Source organism: Lentinus tigrinus, assembly GCF_003813185.1.
Source record: "Lentinus tigrinus ALCF2SS1-7 unplaced genomic scaffold L226scaffold_6, whole genome shotgun sequence".
In the NCBI taxonomy this organism is placed as follows: Eukaryota; Fungi; Basidiomycota; class Agaricomycetes; order Polyporales; family Polyporaceae; genus Lentinus; species Lentinus tigrinus.
In genome coordinates this window covers 415,957-439,443 of record NW_027137915.1, presented here as the reverse complement: position 1 = coordinate 439,443, position 23,487 = coordinate 415,957, and the positions used below count along the sequence as shown (strand labels likewise).

Here is a 23,487-nt window from a genome sequence, read left to right as displayed (position 1 = left end):
ATAGATGCACGCAGTTATGAGCTCACGAGAAGTCGAAGCCCCCGGTACAGGAACCTCGTCGACCCAATTTGTGAAGCTTCGCAAGCGTCCGCTGACACCGAGCGGGAAACAACGGCCCATAATAGCACGTTCGCTCGAGATAGAGATAGGTACAAACACTATGTCTCCGCGGCGTCCGCCTTCTAACCGAATAGAATCAGAGGGCTTGAGGGTAGCTGCGAAAGCGCACCACGTACTCAGGAATTGGAAAGTACTCTTGAGTCTGCCAGGTGCCTCTCCTCCTCCGAGGCGATGTGGGGCGTCCTCTTCAGGAACACAAGTATCACCTGCGTGCCGTTACGACAAATTCACGAGAACATGGTTCAGGACAATCAGAACGGCGGCCTTGTCCTCCCGGAGCGTACGTATACATTACTGCGTGATGTGTCTCCATTCGCCCGACGCACCCATCCGCTATACCCAAAACCCGCAATCCACTCCAAATCCACTCGGAGGCACCACTAGTAACTACGTTCAGGCTCATGTGGCGCGATCGAACACATTGTCACTGTCATTAGTGCACAGCGCCCGGCGGTCGGGAAACTACATACGCGCTGTCACAGCGGGCCAGACGCGTCCCCGAGGCTGACGTTTCTGCGATCGGACGACTAACAGGCGGGTGGGTGACAGGTCACAGCGCGATCGTCCAGCACGTCCACGCGCGCACGAGGGCGACCGTGCCTAGCTGTAGTCCGACAAACCAGGACGAAACGCAGAGCCATCGTAGATTCGTACGTACCGTGCGAGTGCGCGGCCTCCCGCATCGGAGGAGGCGTTGCGCGCAGGTGCAACCCATGACCACACGATTGGTCATTCGCTCGTCCTACACGTCCATTTCGTGTATCGCGGTGATGAGAGAATCATGAGACGAGGCCTAAAGACGTGAAGCCCAGAGAAATCGGTATCAGCGCGAGGCCTGAAAGAAATTGACCCGGATCGTACTTACGCGCGTGCACCGATGGCAGCGGAAAACGAGGAGGTGAGCGGGAGTGTGAGAATAAGGTGATCGGGGTCCGCCTCCGTCGGGATGTCGGCGCTCGTGGCTCGGAGTTCGGGACGTCTCGCCCACTCCGAGGTCTTGTCGGACTCTCGACCCTACCGACTCTCGATATATGCGGTCCACTGCTCCCGACATATACAGCTGCTCGAGCCCATCGCACAGCATCCCACTGGGTACTGTACCGGCCGAGACTTGTCTGAGGCATCTACGTCTACCGCCGTCCGTGCACTGGCTCCAGAACGAAGCTCCTGCGGACCTGCAAGGTCGCAATACCGCAAGTCCCGAGTCTAGACCACGACGTATCATGGGTAAGCTTGAATCATCCCTCAGGATGAACGGTTGCATCCGTGTGGGCATCACGCCACAATATTTGCGGCATGTGCGGCAGTGTGCGGCAAGGCAATCGGAGCACCTGCGCTGGTGACGTCTTGCCCGACCCGGACACACTTTATGAAGCGGCGGGTCGGGAGAACGTACAGACCGGTAAAATGTCGGGCGTCGGGACCGTGCTCCGGGCCAGCGATCAAAGCAGCGCAGCGGTCTGGCTGTTAACCGCACATACGCCATGACGGCGTACAGCTAGTGAACAGTAGTAATAAGTGGTATGAAATACAACGGGAACGGGATTACATCTCAAGATGCATCCGACCATAGAGAGGAATGGCCATGACTTACATCGGGCAGAATGAGCCCGTCCCGAATATCGCAGAGGCGTGCAAGTTTCACCCGCATGTTCCAGAACTAGCGCCACCAAGGGAATGGTGATAGTGATGACGCCCATTGCGGGCTGACGTTGCAGAACGCAAGTCTCGAATTGCACGCCAGGTAGTACTGGGCCAGGAGCTATGCTGACCCACAAATACCTGGAGGGCGCACGGGAGGGATGTAGCGGTCATTGCCGAGTAGCAACAGGCTCATCCGAGCTCCTGTGGTCTGCGGCACCGCAGCTACGGAGTTAGGCGGCGAAGAGAAGCATGCCTCCCCGTCATGTCCCCAGGTTCGGGCCCCTAGGAATATGGTGGGGAAGTGGGGTATGTATGGGGATCGCCCCCATGGGCGATCCCCATACATACGTAATTCCTGAGAAGCTGCACATATCACACGAGGACTGCGGGGTGTGGAGAAAGTGCAAGACAAGGCGTTTCTCTCGGGATTGCGTTCATGACAAGCACCCACTCATGCACCGCCGTCCGGGCCAGTGCATCTTGGAGCATGCTGCGACAGTTTCAAGGCCTTGCTGCTCGGGCAGACACTCACAGAGATGCTGCTTCGTATGCCCCCGACCCACAGTGACATTTTTGTGTCCGTCTCTACCGTGCTGCAAACGCGTTCTTGCTTCGGAGATGTCAAGGACCCACACTGCCTGTCAATGGTTAAGGCGGGCCCGTTGACGTTCCTGCACTCACCGAGCATGCCATGCCGCAATCGGTGCCTCGACGGACTGACAGGCCAGGCGGCGCCACCGATCAGCGGCGATCTGCCGGTGCTCGGGGTCCAGGCGGGAGGGTTACTTGATAATTCTATATGCTTAAACTCTCTTCCCCCGCAAGATCGTAATGGAGATGAACGTAGGGGCTGGCACAGAATGCCGAAGGAGCTGGCTGCGCACTGAACAGAAGATGGACCCGTCCCTGCAGAGTAGCCAGTAAAGGGAAGGCACGGCACAATACGTACTTACGGGATGCGGCCGGGCAGCGTCCGTGGGTCAGAAAGCTTCAAGGAGGTTAAGGCCTTGTGATGGTTCCTGGACAGAGTCCATGCTCCCGGAAGCGAGTTCCGCCATAATGAGATGGTGATCGAGGCGTTGGTCGCATGAGGAGGAAGACAGCTGAGAATAGCCGCTTACGCTCGAATTACGGCGAGACAAGTTCGGGAGCGAGACGACACATGTGTCGCAGAGGACGACGGCGGGCGTTGCGACGTCTAAGGCTTGCCTGGCGGGGACGGGGTGAACGAGGCTGATGGGTAGAGGGGGCGGAAGGCGCAGTTACGTCCTCGGAAGGAAGGCCGACGGTGCTGTTCTCGGCTGGGCTGGAAGGGCTGATTGAGCAGAGAGGCTGGACTGGCTGGCGAGCAGAATCGGCGCAATACGAGCAGCTACTTACGAGCACTTGCTGATCGAAAAGACTGGCGAAAAGAGCACACGCCGGATTGCGGGCAAAGACGAGCAGACGGCAGAGAGGCGCGCGCTAGCGTGGCAGAGAGCGATGGGATCTCGATCACATGTGGGTCGCGGGTCACTTGTCTCTCTCGTTTGGCGAGCGTGGGTGGCTTGAGCCTTGGACTGGGACGAGAATCAGAGCAGAGGCGCAGGGCCCGTCATGCGACACTCCTATGGTGCACCTCACCCGACTGACCATCTGCCTGCATCACTCGGTGGTGCGTTCCTGTTCCGGATAATTATCCCCGCTCCTTCTCGCCATTTCTGCCCATAACCATTTTGCCATGATCCATCCCCGGACCCCGCGCCGGCCCATCTCCCGCTCTTCTGCTCGGAGTCCTGGCCAACCCCGCGTATATAATCTCTCCCCATACCCCCGCCCGGTTTTCTTCGTGTCCCCCGGTCCCGTCCCCGCCTTCCCCACTCCCCCAGCACACCACCATGTCCCAGCGTAAGCAGCACGCCACCCTCACCTCGTCCGAGGCGGACAAGTTCTCCAAGGAGGTCGCAAGCCATCATGAGGACATTGCGTCATCGACTCACCACACCGAGTCCCTTGACGAAGGGCTAGCTATGCATTATACAAAATATCCGAACAGATGGTCAAGGATACGGTATGCCCCACCCTTCATTCACTATCGCTCCTTCATCTCACGCATCTCCTCTTTCCCAGCGAGATCATTCGCGAGCCTGCCGCTGAGTTCTTCGGCGTCATGATTCTCATCATCTTCGGTGCTGGCGTGGATTGCCAAGTTGTGCTTTCAGCAAACACCAGCGTCGCATCATCACCCAAGGGCGTGAGTACATCCCATGCGTTTGTTCCGGAACTCTTACTAACGTCTGGTAAAACAGGACTATCTCTCTCTCGCCTTCGGTTGGGCGGCTGGTACGGCCTTGGGCGTTTGGGTCTCTTCAGGCATCTCCGGAGGCCACATCAATCCTGCAGTGACCATCGCTCTTGCGACGTTCCGGGACTTCCCCTGGCGCAAGGTCCCAGCATACGTTTTCGCCCAGCTCATGGGCGGACTGTGCGGCGCCGGGATCATATACGCCAATTACATCCACGCCATCGACATTATCGAGGGAGGTCGGCACATTCGTACCCTGAAAACCGCGGGCCTGTTCTCCACCTACGCTGTACGTCCGTACTCACTCCCTGCTAGGTTTTACACGGCTGACCACCTGTCTCTAGCTCGATTACATGACTTCGGTGTCATGCTTCTTCGACGAGTTCGTGGGCACGGCCGTTCTACTCATCGTGGTTCTCGCAATCGGCGACGCGCGGAACGGACCCCCGCCTCCAGGTCTCGTTCCCCTCGTCTTGTTTATTTTGATCCTCGGTATTGGTATCGCTCTCGGGATGCAAACCGGTGCGTCCCGCGTCCCACCGCGATTCTGTCTATTCGCCGGTTGAAGTCGTATTCTCACACTCATCTCGACCACACCCAGGCTATGCCATTAACCCTGCTCGTGACCTCGGTCCCAGACTACTGACCGCCATGGTCGGCTACGGCGGCCAAGGTAAGCAGTGCTTCGATCCTTCCGCACTCCACATTGTGGGCTCACACATGTACGTGAACTTGCACAGTGTTCTCGTTCCGGCATCAGTACTGGCTGTGGTGCCCGGTCATTGCTCCCATCGTTGGTGCGCTCGTCGGTACCTTCATCTACGACGCCCTCTTCTTCACCGGCTCCGAGTCCATCGTGAACAGGCCGTGCGTATCCTCTGTCCTCTTCTCGTGTTATGGACACATGCTGACATAGACTTCTTGCTTCCAGTGACGCACGCGCACGCGCACACCACGAGCGCGCCAAGGCCGAAGAACGGGGCCGCCCCATCGCGGGCGTCGAAAACGTCTAACGACACCACGAACAAACGACTCACGACTCACGACATCTCACGACCCGCATGCGCCTGTACAGCTGTATCTATCGCTCACCGCCCGCATCCATCCGTCTGGAGACGGCTGCTGTCTATAGGTACTCTCCGCACGCTGGCCGTACCGCGGCTTCCCCCGCCGCGATCCGTTCGTCTGTCCATAGTTCGTCCTGCACACTCGTTCCTCCCTGTCCCCTCCCTATCCCTCCCGGTCCGACTCGCGCAAAACCATCTATCTCGATTCCGGTCCCGGTTCCGTCCGTTGCTCTACATGGTTGCAGGTGGTTGTTTGCCCTGGCCTCGCCGATCCTCTCGGGTGCCTGATTTTTCCCTCGGCCTCCAATCTCCGTTCTTCACGCATCATCATGGACCTACAGTTTCCGCGACATCGATGTCTTTCCCGTCCTCCTCCCTCTCTCTCTCTCGCGCGCGACACCGTAACCGTTCCGTCTCCTCTTCACATGTCACACATCACACATCCGCCCCCGCCCCCCTGCATCTCACGCATTCTGCATCCAGTATGCTACTATACCACGACGACACAGCGCTACTCTTACCGTACGAGCTCCCATCTACTCTTTCTCTTGTCCGCTTGCTATTCTCTGGTGCTCTTTCGATTTCCTTTCCTCCTCCTCTTGGGTATCGGCAGTTGCTGTTGCTGTTGTTGTTGTATGATTGGCATCTGTACTATATCCCGCTGCAAAGACGTTCCTACTGATCATCTGCACTGCGATCGACAATGGGTGATGTGCGCGGGGGACGCATATGCACTCACCACGAACTAATCAGAGCGGTAAGGTCTGCAATCATCGATGTCTCTCGTTATTTCTTGGCGAGGCGGCAGACGGAGCTAGACAATATTTGTACTCTGGCCTGTTGACTGACGTTGCTAGATCTGCAGTTAACTTTACACTACAGGCTCCCGGGGTACGTACGGGCCGGACTTGAGCGCTTGAGCGCTTGACCGTTGGGCCCGCGGATTCATCTGTAAGTAAGCCACCACCACACCGCTTCCTCCGCCTCCTTCAACTGCCGGAACAGCTTCAAATACACGCCTTGGTCTCCATTATGACTTTGCTTGCGAAATCCCCACCCTTGGCACGCGAGGAATCCGAGGTTGCGGCTCCTGTCCGCCTCGGTGCAGGCAGCTTCGCTACGGTGTATGCCATCAGCGGCGGTCCAGTTGCGTACAAACGGGTTCACAACATCGACGAAGCATCAACGCTCCAGGATGAGTACGAAATGCTGGACAAGATATACTGGTGCTGCAACACGGATTATTCCTTCTTCGGGATCCCGAGAGCGTTGGCTTACAACAATCCTCTGGTCGAGCCTGATGATGGCGGATTCATCACCACTGATACTGCCGCAAGCTCTCCCTTCTGCAAGCTCAAACCTCGTCGCCGTTCCGACCGCCCGACCGTGACGCGCAAACTTATGTCCGTCTTCGACGCGCCAACGTACGCGATGGATCGTGTCCACGCTCTGCCCTGGGACGTCCGGGTTTTCCTGAAGGACAAGTTCTTCCCTCCGGCCGTTCAAGTCGGTCCCGCCTTGTGCAGGCTGTACTTCGGGAAAACGCTTTCGAATGACACCCCGAAGTTCGTCAACAGCTCGAACTTCCCACTCGACGTCCATCGGTACGGAGTTCTGCGCACATACATGCCAGAGCTTCCGCCTGCGGAGGAGGTTGCGGAGGGCATGGGCGAGATGTTGGGCTGGATGCATAACCGGGCCGGGGCGGACGCTCGAGACGTGGAGTTCGTCCTCGGCGGGGATGGGGCGGGAGGATACACGTTCTTCGTCATCGATTTCAACCAAGTTGAGTCAGCATGCAGCATATAGCATACATTCAGTCTTTGTCCACCAGGCTGACGGCGAACAGGTCCGTAAGTGGTCGAAGTGCGTTGAAGACGTCGTGGACCTGGTCCAACCCTTCTTCGTGAACGATCCATACTATCCTCGTCCCCGGCCGAACGACCCTCTATATCAAGCCTTCAGGTCGGGGTACCTTGAGCAATACGGGACGCACACGAGGTCTATTGGGATTGCCTTCCTTGACGCTATCGAACGTGAGCAAGCGTCGCGCGACCAACGTTCCTGGTGGTGAAGTTTAAGTCGGCTAGGCGGATCTGACGGCGCGTCGTCTGGCGCATACACTGAACCCGAATTCGACCCCGCGGGCTCGGAATTCCAGGTTGCCCATGACATCGCCTGCCTCGAACGACCTCTGTAAAGTACCTGGTGACCCGCAACAGCGGGTGAGATTGTGCTTGCGATGGGGTAGCCCGCGGTGCTGCCAGTGTGCGGGTGTGGGGCATGTAGCAAGGAATCGCGGATGCGTCCTCCTTCCCTGAGAGGCTATTGCTTCTACTGGTCTTTCCGTTCAAGATCGCCATAAAGTTGGTGATAACTTGACCATGTGCCGGGTTGAAAGTAGACACATCCATCCACGTACAATAGATACTAAATATACACACATGCAGAATCAGGAGCAGGCTGGCAAAGTAACGACGTGCGCGACTACATCATCTCGTCTTCGCCGCCTTTACCGGTCCGGCTCTGCCAGAGGCTGCGTTCCCGTCAACATCGATCTTGCGCTTCTTCGTCGAACCTGGCTGCTTCCTGCCTACACTCGGGCGAGACTGCTTCGTGCCTCCACCTTGTGCTCGTGGAGGCTTCTTTGTCTGCGAACGAAGCATTACCGTCAGCTCCGTCAGTACGGTTGACAATGGCAGCAGGACAGACCTTGGGTCCGAGCAACAGCTCGTCATCCTCCGCCTCATTACTCTCCTCGTCCTCGTCCTCGTACGCGGTCTGTTCCTCCTCGTCAAACTGTTGCGCCCTCTTATGCTTCGCAGATGTCCGCCTCCTCCTACCGCCTGGCGGGATCGGCGGCGCCTCGTCTGGATCGTACACTGAACCCGAAGCCGCAGACTCAGAGTCCAGCTCATCCAAGGCGTCATCCGTTTCCTCCTCCTCCTTCACGTCAACGAACGCTGTGACACGCCTGATGACCTGCTGTCGTGGTTGAGACTGCGGTTGCGACGGGGCGGATCGAGAGGCTGCTGTGGTACGAGGAGTAGTGCGGCTGCCGCTAGCTACTTGGGCTTCCACCGCGGACACGTTATCCTTACGTCGTCGTGGGCGGGTGGGGGACGTGTTGCGAGACTGGGATTCCGCCTGTGCGACACTGCGCGAACTTTGCGGCGCTCTCGACTTCCGTGCAGTGCTTGAGGGGCCACCCTCATCATCTGCGGGGACGCGGCCCGTGTGCGGGGTACCAGCTCGGTGTGAATGGGAGGTGGATGCCCGCTTGGTTCCTGATGAAGACATAGCGGGTTCTTCGACGTTGGCATATGCCATGCGGGGAGTGAAGGGTGCGGTGTAAGCATGGGCAGCAGCGTTCCACTGGGCATGATGATTGAGGCGCGTTGTGAGGGATCGAAGGGAAAGGTCACGTACGGCGAGTTGTCCGGCGATGAGCTCCTCAATGCGCGCGGAGAGGCGCGTGCGTTCGTGCTCTGCCCGCCGATATTGCTCCTTCCACCCGTCAATCTCTTGTCTTGACGATTCCTCAAGACGGTTCAGTTGGGTCTTCCATTGTTGTATCTCCGCGCGGAGCTGTGCGATCGTCTCTGCTTGGTGCTTAATCTGTGTGCCACGGTGGTGAGCATTGAGCGTGCTCATCACAACGACTGCCTCACGGTAAGGTCTGACTTGTCCAACTGGCGGTGAGGATAGCGCGAATGAGCAAGTGAACGCGAGCAGACAGGAGTATAACGCACAGCAGCCTTCCATCCTTCCTCACGAACTTCCAGATCCTTCGCGTCCAACTGCGCCTCCTGTAACGCTTTCAGAGCGTCATCTCGTTCCTCCCGCAGCCTCGCAGCTTCCTCTTGTGCCTGTTCTTGCGCTCCTTGTACAACATTGAACTAGACACATACGAGACCCCTCAGCCACCGAGAACCAAGGAGAACGGACAAAGAGCAGAGGAAAACGCACTGCGACTGTTGCCGCTTTGGTGAGATTCGCGAGGGCGTCGGATACGGAGATGTTGGAGGTGGATGACGATGCAGAAGGCATGGCTCTGGTGATGCCCGGCATGGAATGCCTTCAACTTGGTTAGCCGTGACAGACGCCGTCGACGCGGTTGTGGCTGATCGGCTGCGCCGGTTTACCACGCCTTGTTTGCATTTTAAATCCCGATAATTAGGTTCACACTCCGATAGCAACATTGTCCCTCCGACACTTATCGTTTAATGAGACGCGTCATGGAGAGACGCGTCCTCGGATTCCCGTTTCATGTTTGCACTACTTCCGCGATATACCAGACCTCTTCCAGTCCACAGTCTCAAGCCCTCTTACATTCCTTTTTCTTGTGCGCGTCGCCTTTCCAGTGCTATGTCCCTCCCCGGAGATGTGCGCGAGTTCTTGGAGGGTTATCCTCGCATACCCGATGAGCCATCGCTGAACGCGAACCTTGAGTTCTACAAGAACGCCAGGCGCTGCAAACCGGACAATCTCCTGATCGATGCTCTGCATGAACAGTAAGACAAGTTCCAATGGTAGCCGCCGCAACTGAGTGCGATCGTCTTCGTCAGGTGGAAGACGGACTACCAGAGGCTTGAGTATAAGCATGGTTATATCCAATGGCTGTACGTCTGCATGAGTCTTGGTGCACTCGCGTGTATCTTAAGCTAATCTAATGATGTACAGGTTCCCCATACAGGAGTATGGGATGAACTTCGAAGCACAGCCATTGCAGAAGCATGAGATCGCGGCTATGAAAGAGGATCCAAAGGTCCTGGAACGACTGGAGCGATCGTATGAGATGATGCTTGGCTTCTACGGCATGGAAGTGGTTTCCAAAGAGACTGGAGAGCTCCGCCGCGCCGCGAATTGGGAGGCTAGATATCGGAACCTCGTCCGTGAGTGGCACAAACCACATACATGTCAACGGTGAGCTTACCACGACCAACAGGCGCGCCACACAACTATCTCCGTATATCCCGCATCCTGAAGTGTCTGTCCGAGTTTGGTTTGGAACAGTACAACGCCGGCTTCCTGCTGTTCGTCCTGGCCGAGCAGAGTGCGAATCAACAACTCAACTCGCAGACGATCAGAAGTAGCATGGATAGATGGTGGGCGAACTGCTTGCGAGGCGAGGAGGAGAGGAAGTGGATTAATGAGACGATCAAGAAGGTGCGGAATCAGTCAGACTTCATCTTCACGGAGGACGCGTACCGAGACGCGCTTCGGCGTAGGCAAGAGACCGGTAGCTTCAAGGACTGAGCGTGGTTCGGTGACTTCAGGATAGAAGAGTGCGCACTGCTTCGCATTTGTACAACACCCATGGTACACATTACATTTTGGTATCTTCTGTTCTTCTAGCGATATAGATCATAATGTCTCCTGGTCGGTGCGCGCAGTGAGTGCTGTCTGATCACACGCAACGCCGGTATAGCACGTACCCTACGCCCCATCCGGAGAGCCCAGGGACTGAAGCTTCGCCTGGAGCGCGCTCCTGTGGGCCGCTTCAAACTTGGGACTGACGTTTATCAATAGCTGCTCAAGCGTCTCGAAAACGTTCTCCGCATCGGAGTCGGGGTCCATGGGTGACTCCGTCGGGTGGTGGAGCTGCAAGGGACGGTGTCCGTACCTGCCAGTGATCTTTATAGACTGCCCCGCGACGTACCTGGAACCCTCTGCTCGTCAAAGACACAAGAATAGCATCATTCTCAATCAGAACGACGCGCGCTGTCGCTTTCATGGGCGAGCTTGAGACCGTCTCGTATTTCATTATCCCAAAGGCTTGCTCGTTCAGTGCGCGCTTGAGCTCTTCCTCCATGAATGCATGAGGATGGGATTCCTGCGATCCAGATGACATTTGAGCAGACAGCCGGTGAGATGAAAGTCGTCGAGTTGTCAATGTGTGATAGCAGGGCACTGTGTCGTGGTGGTCGAGAGCAAGCTCCAGCCCTCCCAGAGACCTCAGACCAAGTCTCATGTGAGAGACGTCATCGTGGGCAGCGCCAGGCTGTAGGCGCCGGAAGGCATCGCGACTCGCTTCGTCTCGGGCAACGCCTTCTGGCGATGCTCAGACGAAGCAGTGGTTCACGTCCATGCCGGCAAGTCGACCAACATCAGACGAGCCTACCTCTCTCGAAATAACTCAGAATACCACACATACATTGATGGTAGATACAGTAGCAGAGTCCACGTTCAGATACAATTCATTATGTGCGCATTCGCGAGCAATATTCGCATGAGGAAGTGATACGTGATTTCTAAGATGATGTGCAGTGAGCATATAGATCTGGATAATATATATTGAAGAGGCGCACCACTGAAGCTGTTGGTAGCAACGATCTCGGCCGTGGTAGGGATGCTGTCAAAGCAAGTCTCCATGACCGCCCGGGAGGCGGCTTGATGTCCTCGTTGCGGCACCAACACAGGCCTACGTGATAGCTGTAGGGGCGGCCGGAGTCCTGATGACATGCCAGTTTCAGCCCTCGGAGCTGGGAAGTCTTGCCGTCGTCCTGTGACTGGGCCTAGGAGACGAAGTGTGAATTGAGATTCGCGTTCACTGAAAGCTGGTCGAAGCAACATCTTCACCGACAACGAGTCAAAATGCGTCAGCCAACACCACATCATCAGCAGGGCTACATTCAGGCGTACTAGATGATATCCCTGTGACAACAATATCGTCAATAGATATAGAAGGCGTGAAGTGCAGACACGTACCATGTGCCGATTAAGCAGCAGGAGAGTCCTTGGCTGCGATAGTTACACCCTTTTGCTGTAACACCAATCGTAAACGTCTGCCGTCACCCGTCTGAAACTTGATTCGCTCCCAAGTCTCATCGTCCTCGTCCTCCCTAACCGCCGCGCACCCGAAGTCAATGACAACAACGCGCTTAGGGTGTTCCCGGGGCGTGAACAGAATATTGTTCTGGTTGATGTCGTTATGGCAAACGTCATATGTCTTGAAACTCTCGACGACACGGACGAGCGCGGTCCATAGATCTGCATCGACTGCCTCGATAGAGACGTCACGCAAGCTGACTGCATCCGGCACGTACTCGAGAACGATGGCAGGGGGTTGGATAGCACGTTCATCTGGAGGAATAATGACACCGGTGAGGAGTAGACGAGGGATGGCGGTGCCCTGTAGCACGCGTAGATTCTCGTACGCCATCTTCTCGTCCTTGAAACACTGGGTGGAGAGGTGGCGGAAATGGGCCTCCCACAGAGCAGCGCGCTCTGCGTGAGCCTGAGGATCATCAGGCAAGTCTGCATAGAGCTGATCTTCGTCCTTGTAGGTGCCGGGTGGGAAGGCGACGGAGGCTCGCTCGGCGGCGAGGGACCAATGGCGATGAGGATTCAGAGCAGTCGGCACGGGGAGGGGAAACCTCTCGTCTAAGAAGCGAGGGTCGTATATCTTGATTACAACGGGATCTGGACCGAGTTCCTGAGAGCGTACGAGCAGGACGACGCTCTTGGTGAAGGGCATGAATGGTCTATCGATGGTGAAGGTAAGGGTGCGTTCGGAGGCGATGAGGGAGAAACGCTGCCCGGCACAGAACATGCCAGAAGGAATATCCGCCATAATAGTGGTGGTGCTTCGGTGAGAGAGACTGTGGTAGAAGGGGGTTCTCTTCAGCCGCGTGTAGTAACCCTGGGTATCGCGAGTATATGCAATAGTGCTGTAAACTCACAATGTTAGACATCCACGTCCGTCCCCAGGAGAAATATGACAAGTGTATCGTACCACCAAATGACTTTGGAAATGTTGCTCGTTGTCAGGGCGTGGCGATTCTAAAGTTTGTTACGCTGGGGGTACACACTGTGATGCGAGCCGATAACGTTGGGTGAGGCTAGTATCCCCGGAGACGCCCGGTATTTCGTTCCGCCACCATGTGAGCGCTTCCAGGACTCCTTGGGGCCGGCTAGTACATACATGCGCCGCATGCTCCTCAGCAGAGCGGGAGCGGGATTCCCCTTGAAGAAACTGCGCGTGCGCGTGCACCAATGTGCCGTAGTTCGCGTCTACGTTGACGAGGAGAGCTGGGACCCACCGGTACTGAGGGAGCGGATACTAGTGAAGCAAGTTAGGTCGGACTTCGAGGGTAATCTCGTTGTATCATATGTTGCAGGTAGTTGACAATAACCGCTATAGCGGGGAAAATGCATACAGCCTGCGACTCGGAGGTCTTATAGGTCTAGGCTGGAGGCACAGGGCAGGCTACATATGACAATTACGAGGCCAAATGATTCTGTATGTTTGTTATGACACAATCTGAGGACTGCGATACAGCCAGTGAGGCATGATGCTATGAGGCACGGCGAATTTAATGTTCCTCACCGACGGCAGACTAAGTCATTCCGACTTCCGGCCTCTAAGTATTGTTGAGGTGCGCATTCGCTTCCTAAATCGTCTTCGGGGCCTCCGGGGATTCAAGAGAGATCTTCGCAGGATTGGACTAGGACCCAGCATTGAGCGATTCGTGGTGATAGCGAAAACGAGACAATAATACTCACCGATATCGTAGATGCAACTCTTGGCAAAGTCTCGTTCAATTCTAGATCAAGGTGAACGGAACGCGATGGGTGACATTGGATATGGCCCATGGCGATCTCGTTGAGTGAACCGTTCAAGTCTTCTCGCAGCCGCTCTCGTGTATTCAAAGTCGCAAGGAGAGAGTTGGAGTATACTGCAAGCACATTTGTCGTAGCAGGTGTAAAGAGATGAAAGACGATTGGTAGAAAGACGTACGACGGCCCATGAGCAAGAAGGGAGCCATGTATACAAAGTAGTAATCGGGAAGGGCCAGGTAGGTGATGAGTGACAAGCATGCGCAGGTACTGAGTATATGGGTTAGGATGCACAGCTAGCTGAGAAGGTCCTCCTCACCTAGTCAGGAGGCCGGTGTTGACCGTGAAAGTGATCTTAGGATCACGTGGTTAGTGACTGCGCTGGTGGTCCCCGGTGATTCCGACACACCAGTTTGTTGACTAATCGGTTCGACCTGTATGAATATGAAATCAATAGAATGCGTTATGTCGGAAATATCCGAGCTACCTTGCATGTCCGGTTTTCGAGACGTGCAGTAATGTGCACAGGATGACTGCTATGGTCACGTCCGTTACTGCTGCTGAAACGTTCATTGCGAGCGACAGGGCCTGCAAGATCATGTCTAGTGAGCATCGTCATCCTGACACACGAACAGGACACATCTAGGGATTGTCACCTTGAGCTTATCCAGTTCTGCGAATACCGTGAGAGAGGAACTACCCCGTAGTGAGTACTGAATGATACGGTATGGCAAAGAAGGAGCGTACGCTTTCGCTGCATAGGCTGATGGAAAGAATGTGAGCTGATTTTGCACGCGAAGACTACATTCACACATACCAAAAGAAACCCCTCAAATGGCCGTCACTCTCAGGTCGAACGGACGCGGGGCAATGGATACCGTAGCTGACGTACCGAACGCCGTGATAATCAGTCCGATCTGCGATTTGAACCGTTAGCAAGACGAATCTACGGCCACACATCGGACCGAGTAATCGGACGTACCACAGGTACCACCACGAGTTTTTTGCTACTGACTAGTAAGCCCGTGTTAGCAGTAGCTCGTCGATGTACTAGACATTGTCGTACTTACATCTATAAATCCGTACGGCGAAGAAGCTGAACAGTGCTTCCAGTAAGTTCCATTGTCAATCGATGCGCAGGATACCTCACCTTTGCACGACGACAGCGGTCAGGGCCTGTGAGGTCTCATTAGCACACGGAACATGTTCACATTAATCGACGATTGGGCGCAGACGTCCAAGAATACCATGACCACCATCGATCTGCACGTGTCATTCGAAAACTTATCATAAAGAACTAGGATTTGTGCTTACACCGATATGTCGTTCAGAGCAACCTCATTGGAGTAATCGCTCACTAAATAGTGGAAGACTACACTCCACTTCGTCAGCGAGGAGAAACTTCATGTCTGCAGCATGACTCACTTGCGTACGATATGACGCCCTGTGACAAGATGAATTGAGGCGGTCAAATGGATAGACTCTTTGACTCGATACCTGATGTATGGTTTCTAGCGCGGAGACAGTCGCCACCTGGATGGAGCCTGGTCAGCATGCGCGCTCAGACGAAGCTATATCAGGACTAACCAGGAACTTCAGGTACGGCCTATCGCCCGGGTAGCCGATGTAATAGCTGAACGCCTGTGCGAGAGAAACTGATGTTCTATGGGTGATCTGCCAGCGAATTCATGCCATTCGTCAACGACGACACTCACCACCCCACAGTCTACGAAATTCGCAATTAGCACCGCTGAGCAAACTGTTGGGAGAGAGAGAACTCACGCTGCGGAGAGCAGCACTCCGATGAGTAGCCAGCCCATGCTGGCACGGACTAAATTGATGCTGTATAATGAGGCAGGGGAAAGTGTACATACGTGTCTTCGACGAAGCCCATAGTGGTTTTCTTTGCCTGTTGTGGGTGCGAGACCGCGGTTCTTGTTCGAAAACCCCCTCTAAGAGTTAGATTTGAACCGGAAGTTGCTGGATGCACCGCAGAATGCAAGACCACGGCCAGTCGTTTATAACACGACATGCCACCATCGTCGGCGTTTGTTCTGGGTACGACGATTGAGTTTAATATGGCGAACGGGTGGCGTCCGAGAAGATCCACAGCATGAGAGTCGCCGGTTCTGTATATGGTGCACCTCCGAGATATCACGGCACATTGAAGAAATAGAAGCCCGCGAAGACGGAGAGGCGATGAAAACTTCAACACAAGCGGCTAAAGGAACGGACACTCACCGCATTATAGCGCCACTTCCTACGCATTGAAGCCTATCAGAGACTAACCGCAACCGATACTGGGAAGTGGGTCGTAGTGGGTCGTAGTGCATGACGCGGATGACGACGCTTGCGCCCCGCTTAAGCGTCTATCTACCGATAATAGTGTACGCCCGCCTCTTCTTGCAGCAGCGGCCATGGTGACTCCGATTGTATCGTATTATTACTTACTGTGATTGATGTACTAGCTTCCTGGCAGGAAGGGTTTCCATCGTGACGCATGGAGGGAAGAGAATGGTAAGGTGGTTAAAAACCTGCAGCTAAACTTTAGAACTCACACTAGGGAACTGAGGTCAGTCCAGAGGCACACATTCAACAGATTGCTACTCAACGGCCGACTACACATGAACGACCATGTTCATCTGAACACATTCGTGAGGTTTAGGAGATGCTCACGGAAGATGGGGTGCATACCTGAACCATGCCATCTGCCTTGGACCCGGATGTGTCTTCGAAGGAATCCACTCGGACGTTAGTTCCGAGCCGGGTATCACGACGCCGATCCGGACTGTGGCGGCCAGTCCAACCTGCCGCGACCGACGCTCAGCAAGTCAACACTATTGATGCAACAATTGCGAGACGTACCGCGGGCAGGACGACGAACCTCTAGAAACTAAGCAGCCCATCGGGTGAGCTGTCGTACGAAGCGGCGCTACGGTGGGCGTCCTAGCTTTGCACCATCAGGCCGGTCATGGTCTGCAAGCGATGGCATGTCAGCCATCGAGTTCTCGTCGCACATGATAGATTGGAATCGGACCTCTAGGAGCGCCATAAAACTAGTGCCCTGGGCCCGAAATCGTGGTCGTGATGATCCTCGTCCCGGGCCGCTCTCCGCGTCTTGTAGACGACGACCCTTGCTCGTTATTGTCTTTCGCATGATGGCGGTGTCCCTTCACAAGGTTCGAGTGAAGGCGGTCAGCCTATTCCGCAAGAGCAATGTAGAGGTGGCGTATGCGTCACCCGCCATCCGAGCGCTGATCGAATCAGGTCTCTCAGTATCGTTGTCTGTAATCCAGGTGCTCCGGAGATACACCGTCAAGTTGAGCCTATAGGAAACAAGGTGTGAATTGAAGTTCGTGTTCAAGCTAGCCGAAACAACTTCACCGACGACGTGGGGTTCCAGCGCAGAAACGCTTGCCTTGTCTTGCACCGCCGCCGAGCCCGTTGCCAGGATTTCTAGGAAAAGCATTAGTTACACGAGGGACTCAATCGTTGCCTCAAGCATATATGGAACAGCGAGTAGTGGGGGACAAATGCGGGTGAAGCTTACATGTGTGAGCCAACGCTATTACCCCATCACTGGACGGGCTGTGGTACATTCGGGCAAACCGTTATGGACACGGTATCATCAATCGATACAAAAAGAGTGAAGGCCAGACACGTACCATGTGCATTCTAGCAGATTACGCAACGGGAAGTTCCTCTTTCACTTCAATAGCTATACCCTTTTCCTGCAACAGCCTTCGGAAACGTCTGCCGTCATTCCAGAAAACTCTGGTTGTCTCCCAAGACCCATCGTCCTCGTCCTCCCTAACCGCCGCGCACCCGAATTCAATGGCAAAGGCACGATTAGGGTGTTCCCGAGGCGTGAAGAGAATGTTATTACGGTGTATCTCGGTGTGGCACACGCTATATGTCGAAAAACTGTCGATGACCTGGGCGAGCGTGGTGTATAGATCTGCGTCGTCACGCAAGCTGACTGCATCCGGGACATACTCGAGGACGATAGCAGGCGGTTGGATAGCACGCTCGTCTGGAGGGATCATGGCGCCGGTGAGGAGTAGACGAGAAATGGCGGTGCCCTGTAGCACGCGGTGCTCGTATGCCATCTTCTCGGACTCGAAGCATTCGGTAGAGAGGCGACGAAAGTGAGCCTCCCACAAGGCACTGCGCTGTGCTTGAGCCTGGGGATCATCAGGCTCGTCTTCATAGAGCTGATTATCTTCCTCGTAGGTGGGGTGGCAAGGCGGCGGCGGCTCGTTCGGCGACGAGGGTCCAACGGTGAGGGGGATCATCCGACAAGATAGGGTTCCTCTCCTCTAAGAAACGAGGGTCATATATCTTGAGGACAACGGGATCTGGACCAAGCTCCTGAGAGTGTACGAGCAGGACGACGCTCTTTGTGAAGGGCATGAATGGTTCATCGATGGTGAAGGTAAGGGTGCGTTCGGAAGTGATGAGGGAGATACGCTGCCCTGTGGAGAACATGTCGGAAGGGATATCTACCATGATGATCGCGGTGCGTCGGTGGGAAAGGTTCCCGCGTGTAGGTTACTGGGTACTAAGTAAACCTTGGTATCGCGGGTAAGTAAGTTCAGACATTAACGTCCAGCATAAACGATGCATCACAAAGTCATCATACCGCCAAATTTCTATACAAATGTTCCTTGTTGTCAAAATGTGGTGAAGTTCGGTATGTACGTTCGGGAGTACTGCGATGGGAGTTTATTGGGCGGGACTCGGATATATGTACCGCTGGAGACGCCCGCGGCCGCGGCCCGCAGCGTGTTGGGACGCGGTCGGCACTGGCAGCTTGTCCGTCGTTGCTGAGCATCCTCGAACTCATCCACCGTGCTACGCGCTCCTTATCTGTGGACCGTCAAGAACTTGCGCGAGAGCATATTGCTAACTGTTATAGGCCGGGACGTGGCTCGTAGGTCGCCATGGACGTCGTGAAGGCCGTCGAGACCTACATTACGAAGATGGTTTCGATACCACCTTCGATGAAGGTTTTACTTCTCGACAACCACACAGTAAGCACCCCGAATCACCTGTCTCATGGCTTGGTGGAAGTTCATGAGATGGGGGTTGCGTTCAGACACCTATCGTGTCCCTTTCCGCGACGCAGTCAACGCTACTCTCGCACCAAGTATACCTCACCGACAAAATCGACAACAAGAAGCGCGACCGCATGGCACATATGAAATGTGTCTGCTTCCTCCAACCCAGCGACGAGAGCTTCGAGGCTCTCGCGGCTGAGCTCAAGGAACCGAAGTATGGAGAGTACTACCTCTGTCAGTAAGCGACCCGTCCTCGTTTTCGTTCTCCCTTCGTCTCAACCATCCAAACTCCAGACTTTAGCAATATCCTCAGCAAGACTGCGATTGAGCGACTTGCGGATGTGGATGAGTATGAGGTAGTCAGAGAAGTTCAGGTGAGTTTCATTGACTATGTCCCCGACAGCATTCTCTCCCTGTCCCACTCCTTATGCCCACTCTCAAGGAATACTTCGCAGACTACGCCCCAATCCTCCCATGCCTCTTTACCCTGAACCACATACCCACCGCCTCTCACCCCCTGTACGGCAACAGTCCAAACTCCTGGGATCCCCAGGCGCTCGAGCGCGCAGTGCAGGGCGTCACCGCCGTGCTGCTCAGCCTCAAGAAGAAGCCTGTGATCAGATACGAGAAGTCGAGTCCTATGGCGAAGAAGCTTGGGGTTGAAATCCAGGTAAGCACGTCCCGGTACCATGTGCGAGTGCGCGTCACTTATGGCTATGAGGATAGCACCGGATACAAACCGAGTCGCAGCTCTTCGACTTCCGGCTGACTCAGGTGCCACCACTGCTGCTTATCCTGGATAGGCGAAGCGACCCTGTGACGCCGCTGCTCTCTCAGTGGACGTACCAGGCGATGGTGCACGAACTCCTGGGCATTCAGAATGGTCGCGTGGACTTGAACCTGGTGCCTGACATCCGACCAGAGCTCAAGGTTCGTCCTCTCCTGCTGACAGCATCCATCGCGTCTGCTCATCTCGCACGTCATTAGGAAGTTACGCTGACGACGACGACGGACCCGTTCTTCCAAGCGCACCACCTTGCCACTTTCGGCGACCTCGGTACTGCACTCAAGTCGTACGTCCAGTCGTACCAGTCGCATTCGCTCGCGAACAACCCGTCGACGATCCAGTCGATATCGGACATGAAGCGTTTTGTGGAGGAATACCCCGAATTCCGCAAGCTTGGTGGGAACGTAAGCAAGCATGTCGCGATTGTGGGCGAGCTAAGTCGGCTGGTTGAGCGTGACAAGCTGTTGGAGCTCGGGGAGGTCGAGCAGGGCCTCGCGACTGGTTCCGGTGCCGATTTGAAGGTAGGACGCCTCGAGCAGTTCATAATCACGTACGCTCCGGATTCAGAATTAATACTGGTTTGTTACAGAACGTGCAGGCCTTGATCACGAACCCGGCAATCCAGCCATGGAACAAACTCAGACTTGTGATGCTGTATGCGCTACGATATCAAAAGTCGCAAGCGCAGAACGTGGCATCGCTCATCAACCTCATGCTGGAGAACGGTGTGTCAAGAGAGGACGCACGAGTACGCCCGCTGCACATGCTCATTCGCTAACAGTTGATACTCATGAGCCCTCCTAGCTTGTTTACGTCCTATTGAACATCGCGGGCTCGGATCAGCGACAAGAGGACCTATTTTCGGCAGAGGCGCTCTTTGCGAAAGGACGGTCAGCTCTCAAGGGTCTCAAGGGTGTGGAGAACGTTTACATGCAGCATACCCCTCATCTGTCACAAACATTGGAAAACCTTTTCAAAGGCCGATTGCGTGACACTACTCATCCCTTCCTTGATGGAGCGGGGCCGAACGCGGGTTTGCAAAGGTGAGTAAACCCAGCACAAATTCTCTCCGAGATATCTAATATATATGTGTGTAGACCCGGGGACGTCATCATATTCATGATCGGCGGAACAACCTACGCCGAAGCGCGAGTGGTTGCGCTACTGAACCAGGAAGCGACCTCGGGCGGACCCTCCGCTGCAGCAGGGACGCGTCTTCTGCTCGGAGGAACACATGTGCACAATTCCTCGAGGTACGTCTCCTCGCGTGATTGATCGAGGCGTACATTGACAACTTCCATGAAGCTTCTTGGACATGGTCCGCGCCGCGGCTGTGAATTTCCCCGCGTCGGTGTACGAGCCACCACCAGGCTCGTCCAGCAACATGCCGTCGCTGAATCTGAATCTCGGAGGCGTGAACGTGAGCCTTGGTGGGCCAGCGCCGGGTGTATACCGTACAAGCGGCGAGGGTGTGAGTCTGCAGACCGAGGGGATCAGAGACGGTGTCAAGAATCTGCTCGGAAAGGTGAAGCAGGGCGTCGACCGGATTGCCTCGCAGCCCTAGCGTGCGTGCGCTCGGGTTGTCTTCGGTGTTCTTGAGTTGTCAGACAGGCTTCTGGACTAGCATGGATGTAGTAGAATACGGTAGGATATACGGCTAATTTCTGGAGGATGGTCGGCGAGACGCCACCACGCGCATGCCCAGCGAGCTCGATCATGTGGCGGTGACACGTCATCCGGGAGTGCGCATATTGCCCCGTCGCGTCCGGGGAGCGCGTGCGGTGAGCCCGCTTCGCGACAACACATCTCTTCATCTCCTACCACCACCTCCTCCGCGACCTCGACGCCGGACTGGCCCTCCTCGCTCAGGCCCCTTCTCGCCTTTCCGGTTTCTCTTTCTTCTAGTTTATTGGCTTCGCGACTCGGACTCGTACTCAGACTCGGGACACTATGGCGAAGGGTTTTCTCAATGCCCTCAAGGGCGTCGATGCCTTCGGCAAGGTCAGCATGCGCGCGCCTGCAGCGCAATGGAGGTGTGTTCTGACGACATGCGCAGACCATGGAGGACGTCAAGGTCAAGACTCGTACCGGGGCACTCTGTAAGTCTTCGGCCTCCCGCTTCCTCCGTTTACAGCTGCGCATGGAGAAGACTGACCGGTGTGTGTCGTGTAGTGACCATTATCGCTGCGGCGATCATCCTCTCGTTTACTACGATTGAATTCTTCGACTACCGCCATGTCAATGTGGATACCTCGATTGTGGTCGACCGGAGCAGAGGGGAGAAGTTGACGGTGAACATGAACGTGACGTTCCCTCGAGTACCATGCTATCGTGAGTACCTTCATGCTCTTATGAAAAGGCGAGCGACGTCTGCAAGTATGCATAAGCTCGTCTGAACATGCTCTCACTTGTCCCCGAACTTTCCCCGGATCGTAGAGCAGGACAAGTACCTGCCAAGATCTTGCACACACTCGCACTTTGGATCTTGCTGCGGCTAGTGTGACCACTGAGCTGTTGCATATTCCTTGAATGCTCGGCGAACTGGTTCCGCGCCGGGAGTCCATTACGCGGACAGAAGGTGGCCCGTGCACACTTGCGATTTCAGCACCTCAGACCTTCGCTCTCGCTCCCCGTAGTGCTTCCGGAGCATATGCGCTGATGCTAATCAATTCAATCTCTTCTACAGTCCTCAGTCTGGATGTGATGGATATCAGCGGCGAGACGCAGGCGGACATCACTCACAACATTCTGAAGACTCGCCTTGATGAGCGCGGTGTCACTGTCCCCAACTCCGTGATTACCGAGCTTCAGAACGACCTCGACCGCCTCAACGAACAGCGCCAGAACGGTTACTGTGGTTCTTGCTACGGTGGTATCGAGCCTGAGAGCGGATGCTGTAACACTTGCGACGAGGTCCGACAGGCGTACGTGAACCGAGGATGGAGTTTCAACCGTCCAGACTCGATCGAGCAGGCGAGTCTCTGTATCCTCTGCACACGCTGCGCGCAACGCGCTAACCTCTCCTGCTATTTCCCCAGTGCGTGAAGGAGGGCTGGTCAGAGAAACTGAAGGAGCAGGCGCACGAAGGATGCAACATTTCCGGCCGCGTGCGCGTGAACAAGGTCGTCGGCAACATCCACCTCTCTCCGGGTCGCTCGTTCCGCACGAGCGCACACAACCTCTATGAGCTCGTTCCGTACCTCCGTACGGACGGCAACCGCCACGACTTCACGCACCAAATCCACCATCTGGCGTTCGAGGGCGACGACGAATACGATATCAACAAGGCGAGGCTCGGAAAGGAGCTCAAGCAGAAACTTGGCATTGCTGCGAACCCGCTTGATGGCACTCAAGGCCGGGTACGTATCGTAATCTCCATGTACGCAAGTAGACCTGCTCGCTTACAATACCTTGCAGACCATTAAGCAGCAGTACATGTTCCAGTACTTCCTGAAGGTCGTCTCCACCCAGTTCCAGACACTCGATGGGAAGACGGTACGCTCCAATACATAGGCTGGAATTGAAGCAGTGATTGATCATCTCGTGACCACAGGTCAACACTCACCAGTACAGCGCGACCCACTTCGAGCGTGATCTCGACAAGGGTCCCCAGGAGAACACTCCTACTGGTCTCCACATCGCTCACGGCTCGACCGGCATCCCTGGCGCGTTCTTCAACTACGAAATCTCGCCCATCCTCATCCGCCATAGCGAGACGCGGCAGTCATTCGCGCATTTCCTCACCTCGTACGTACTCCAGCCCTTCCTTACGTCTCTGTGCGGCTCGCTGACCGGTCTCACCATTTAGCACCTGCGCAATTGTCGGTGGTGTGCTCACTGTGGCTTCGCTCATCGACAGCGTGCTCTTCGCGACCCGCAAGGCATTGAAGAAGCATAGCGGACACTCGTCGCCTGTTAACGGTAGCTACACCAACGGCAAACTCATGTAAAATTCGCTATGTA

The 23,487-nt window shown here is 55.4% G+C and overlaps 10 protein-coding genes across 10 annotated transcripts; 4 read left to right on the top strand and 6 right to left on the bottom strand.

Annotated features, from left to right (window-relative positions):
• Positions 1-745: 745 nt before the first annotated feature.
• L226DRAFT_324427 (uncharacterized protein) lies at positions 746-1,752 on the bottom strand. Its single transcript, XM_067673921.1, has 2 exons — positions 986-1,752; positions 746-913 (listed from the first exon to the last, which is right to left on the bottom strand). Exons 1-2 carry the CDS (start codon positions 1,604-1,606, stop codon positions 863-865), a joined length of 672 nt encoding a protein of 223 aa, XP_067538083.1. The 5' UTR covers positions 1,607-1,752; the 3' UTR covers positions 746-862.
• A 1,889-nt stretch (positions 1,753-3,641) lies between these two features.
• On the top strand, positions 3,642-5,061 carry L226DRAFT_521158 (aquaporin; the record flags this gene model as incomplete). The annotated part of the gene is made up of 7 exons (XM_067678685.1): positions 3,642-3,814; positions 3,874-3,997; positions 4,053-4,337; positions 4,393-4,570; positions 4,650-4,721; positions 4,789-4,915; positions 4,980-5,061. 7 exons carry the CDS (start codon positions 3,642-3,644, stop codon positions 5,059-5,061), a joined length of 1,041 nt encoding a protein of 346 aa, XP_067538082.1.
• A 1,021-nt stretch (positions 5,062-6,082) lies between these two features.
• L226DRAFT_324399 (uncharacterized protein) lies at positions 6,083-7,344 on the top strand. Its single transcript, XM_067673920.1, has 2 exons — positions 6,083-6,900; positions 6,965-7,344. The coding sequence occupies exons 1-2, from the start codon at positions 6,148-6,150 to the stop codon at positions 7,187-7,189; spliced, it is 978 nt and encodes a 325-aa protein (XP_067538081.1). The 5' UTR covers positions 6,083-6,147; the 3' UTR covers positions 7,190-7,344.
• A 263-nt stretch (positions 7,345-7,607) lies between these two features.
• L226DRAFT_568572 (uncharacterized protein) lies at positions 7,608-9,165 on the bottom strand (the record flags this gene model as incomplete). Its single annotated transcript, XM_067684185.1, has 6 exons — positions 7,608-7,766; positions 7,828-8,490; positions 8,545-8,733; positions 8,787-8,807; positions 8,868-9,014; positions 9,085-9,165. The coding sequence occupies 6 exons, from the start codon at positions 9,163-9,165 to the stop codon at positions 7,608-7,610; spliced, it is 1,260 nt and encodes a 419-aa protein (XP_067538080.1).
• Positions 9,166-9,483: 318 nt separating this feature from the next.
• On the top strand, positions 9,484-10,374 carry L226DRAFT_568571 (uncharacterized protein; the record flags this gene model as incomplete). The annotated part of the gene is made up of 4 exons (XM_067684184.1): positions 9,484-9,629; positions 9,684-9,737; positions 9,799-10,010; positions 10,064-10,374. The coding sequence occupies 4 exons, from the start codon at positions 9,484-9,486 to the stop codon at positions 10,372-10,374; spliced, it is 723 nt and encodes a 240-aa protein (XP_067538079.1).
• A 180-nt stretch (positions 10,375-10,554) lies between these two features.
• On the bottom strand, positions 10,555-10,930 carry L226DRAFT_568570 (uncharacterized protein; the record flags this gene model as incomplete). The annotated part of the gene is made up of 2 exons (XM_067684183.1): positions 10,555-10,719; positions 10,778-10,930. The coding sequence occupies 2 exons, from the start codon at positions 10,928-10,930 to the stop codon at positions 10,555-10,557; spliced, it is 318 nt and encodes a 105-aa protein (XP_067538078.1).
• Positions 10,931-11,831: 901 nt separating this feature from the next.
• On the bottom strand, positions 11,832-12,742 carry L226DRAFT_532291 (uncharacterized protein). The gene has a single exon (XM_067680230.1). It carries the CDS (start codon positions 12,689-12,691, stop codon positions 11,837-11,839), a length of 855 nt encoding a protein of 284 aa, XP_067538077.1. The 5' UTR covers positions 12,692-12,742; the 3' UTR covers positions 11,832-11,836.
• A 769-nt stretch (positions 12,743-13,511) lies between these two features.
• L226DRAFT_568568 (uncharacterized protein) lies at positions 13,512-15,571 on the bottom strand (the record flags this gene model as incomplete). Its single annotated transcript, XM_067684182.1, has 19 exons — positions 13,512-13,565; positions 13,624-13,796; positions 13,859-13,947; positions 13,997-14,031; positions 14,087-14,111; positions 14,165-14,265; positions 14,334-14,373; positions 14,425-14,440; positions 14,570-14,594; positions 14,660-14,691; positions 14,748-14,773; positions 14,828-14,853; positions 15,036-15,049; positions 15,103-15,121; positions 15,175-15,210; positions 15,265-15,332; positions 15,393-15,403; positions 15,460-15,498; positions 15,552-15,571. The coding sequence occupies 19 exons, from the start codon at positions 15,569-15,571 to the stop codon at positions 13,512-13,514; spliced, it is 849 nt and encodes a 282-aa protein (XP_067538076.1).
• A 1,509-nt stretch (positions 15,572-17,080) lies between these two features.
• Positions 17,081-18,376, bottom strand: L226DRAFT_324333 (uncharacterized protein). Its single transcript, XM_067673919.1, has 3 exons — positions 18,320-18,376; positions 17,343-18,248; positions 17,081-17,133 (listed from the first exon to the last, which is right to left on the bottom strand). The coding sequence occupies exon 2, from the start codon at positions 17,970-17,972 to the stop codon at positions 17,361-17,363; it is 612 nt and encodes a 203-aa protein (XP_067538075.1). The 5' UTR covers positions 17,973-18,248; positions 18,320-18,376; the 3' UTR covers positions 17,081-17,133; positions 17,343-17,360.
• Positions 18,377-18,620: 244 nt separating this feature from the next.
• L226DRAFT_544112 (Sec1-domain-containing protein) lies at positions 18,621-23,474 on the top strand (the record flags this gene model as incomplete). The annotated part of the gene is made up of 17 exons (XM_067682250.1): positions 18,621-18,710; positions 18,776-18,971; positions 19,032-19,111; positions 19,180-19,407; positions 19,464-19,667; positions 19,725-20,045; positions 20,114-20,272; positions 20,329-20,567; positions 20,622-20,777; positions 20,830-20,944; positions 21,581-21,623; positions 21,697-21,855; positions 22,211-22,497; positions 22,563-22,883; positions 22,942-23,019; positions 23,078-23,271; positions 23,333-23,474. 17 exons carry the CDS (start codon positions 18,621-18,623, stop codon positions 23,472-23,474), a joined length of 3,012 nt encoding a protein of 1,003 aa, XP_067538074.1.
• Between the last annotated feature and the right edge of the window lie 13 nt (positions 23,475-23,487).

What these genes read in the sequence shown, in the direction of transcription:
- L226DRAFT_532291 (XM_067680230.1), bottom strand. Translation starts at nt 12,691, where the DNA reads ATGGCGGATATTCCTTCTGGCATGTTCTGTGCCGGGCAGCGTTTCTCC.
- L226DRAFT_324399 (XM_067673920.1), top strand. Translation starts at nt 6,148, where the DNA reads ATGACTTTGCTTGCGAAATCCCCACCCTTGGCACGCGAGGAATCCGAG. An exon ending in TCGTCATCGATTTCAACCAA is followed by an intron (nt 6,901 to 6,964) that starts GTTGAGTCAGCA and finishes GACGGCGAACAG; the next exon opens with GTCCGTAAGTGGTCGAAGTG.
- L226DRAFT_324333 (XM_067673919.1), bottom strand. Translation starts at nt 17,972, where the DNA reads ATGATCCCCCTCACCGTTGGACCCTCGTCGCCGAACGAGCCGCCGCCG.
- L226DRAFT_324427 (XM_067673921.1), bottom strand. Translation starts at nt 1,606, where the DNA reads ATGGCGTATGTGCGGTTAACAGCCAGACCGCTGCGCTGCTTTGATCGC. An exon ending in GCTGCCATCGGTGCACGCGC is followed by an intron (nt 914 to 985) that starts GTAAGTACGATC and finishes TCACGTCTTTAG; the next exon opens with GCCTCGTCTCATGATTCTCT.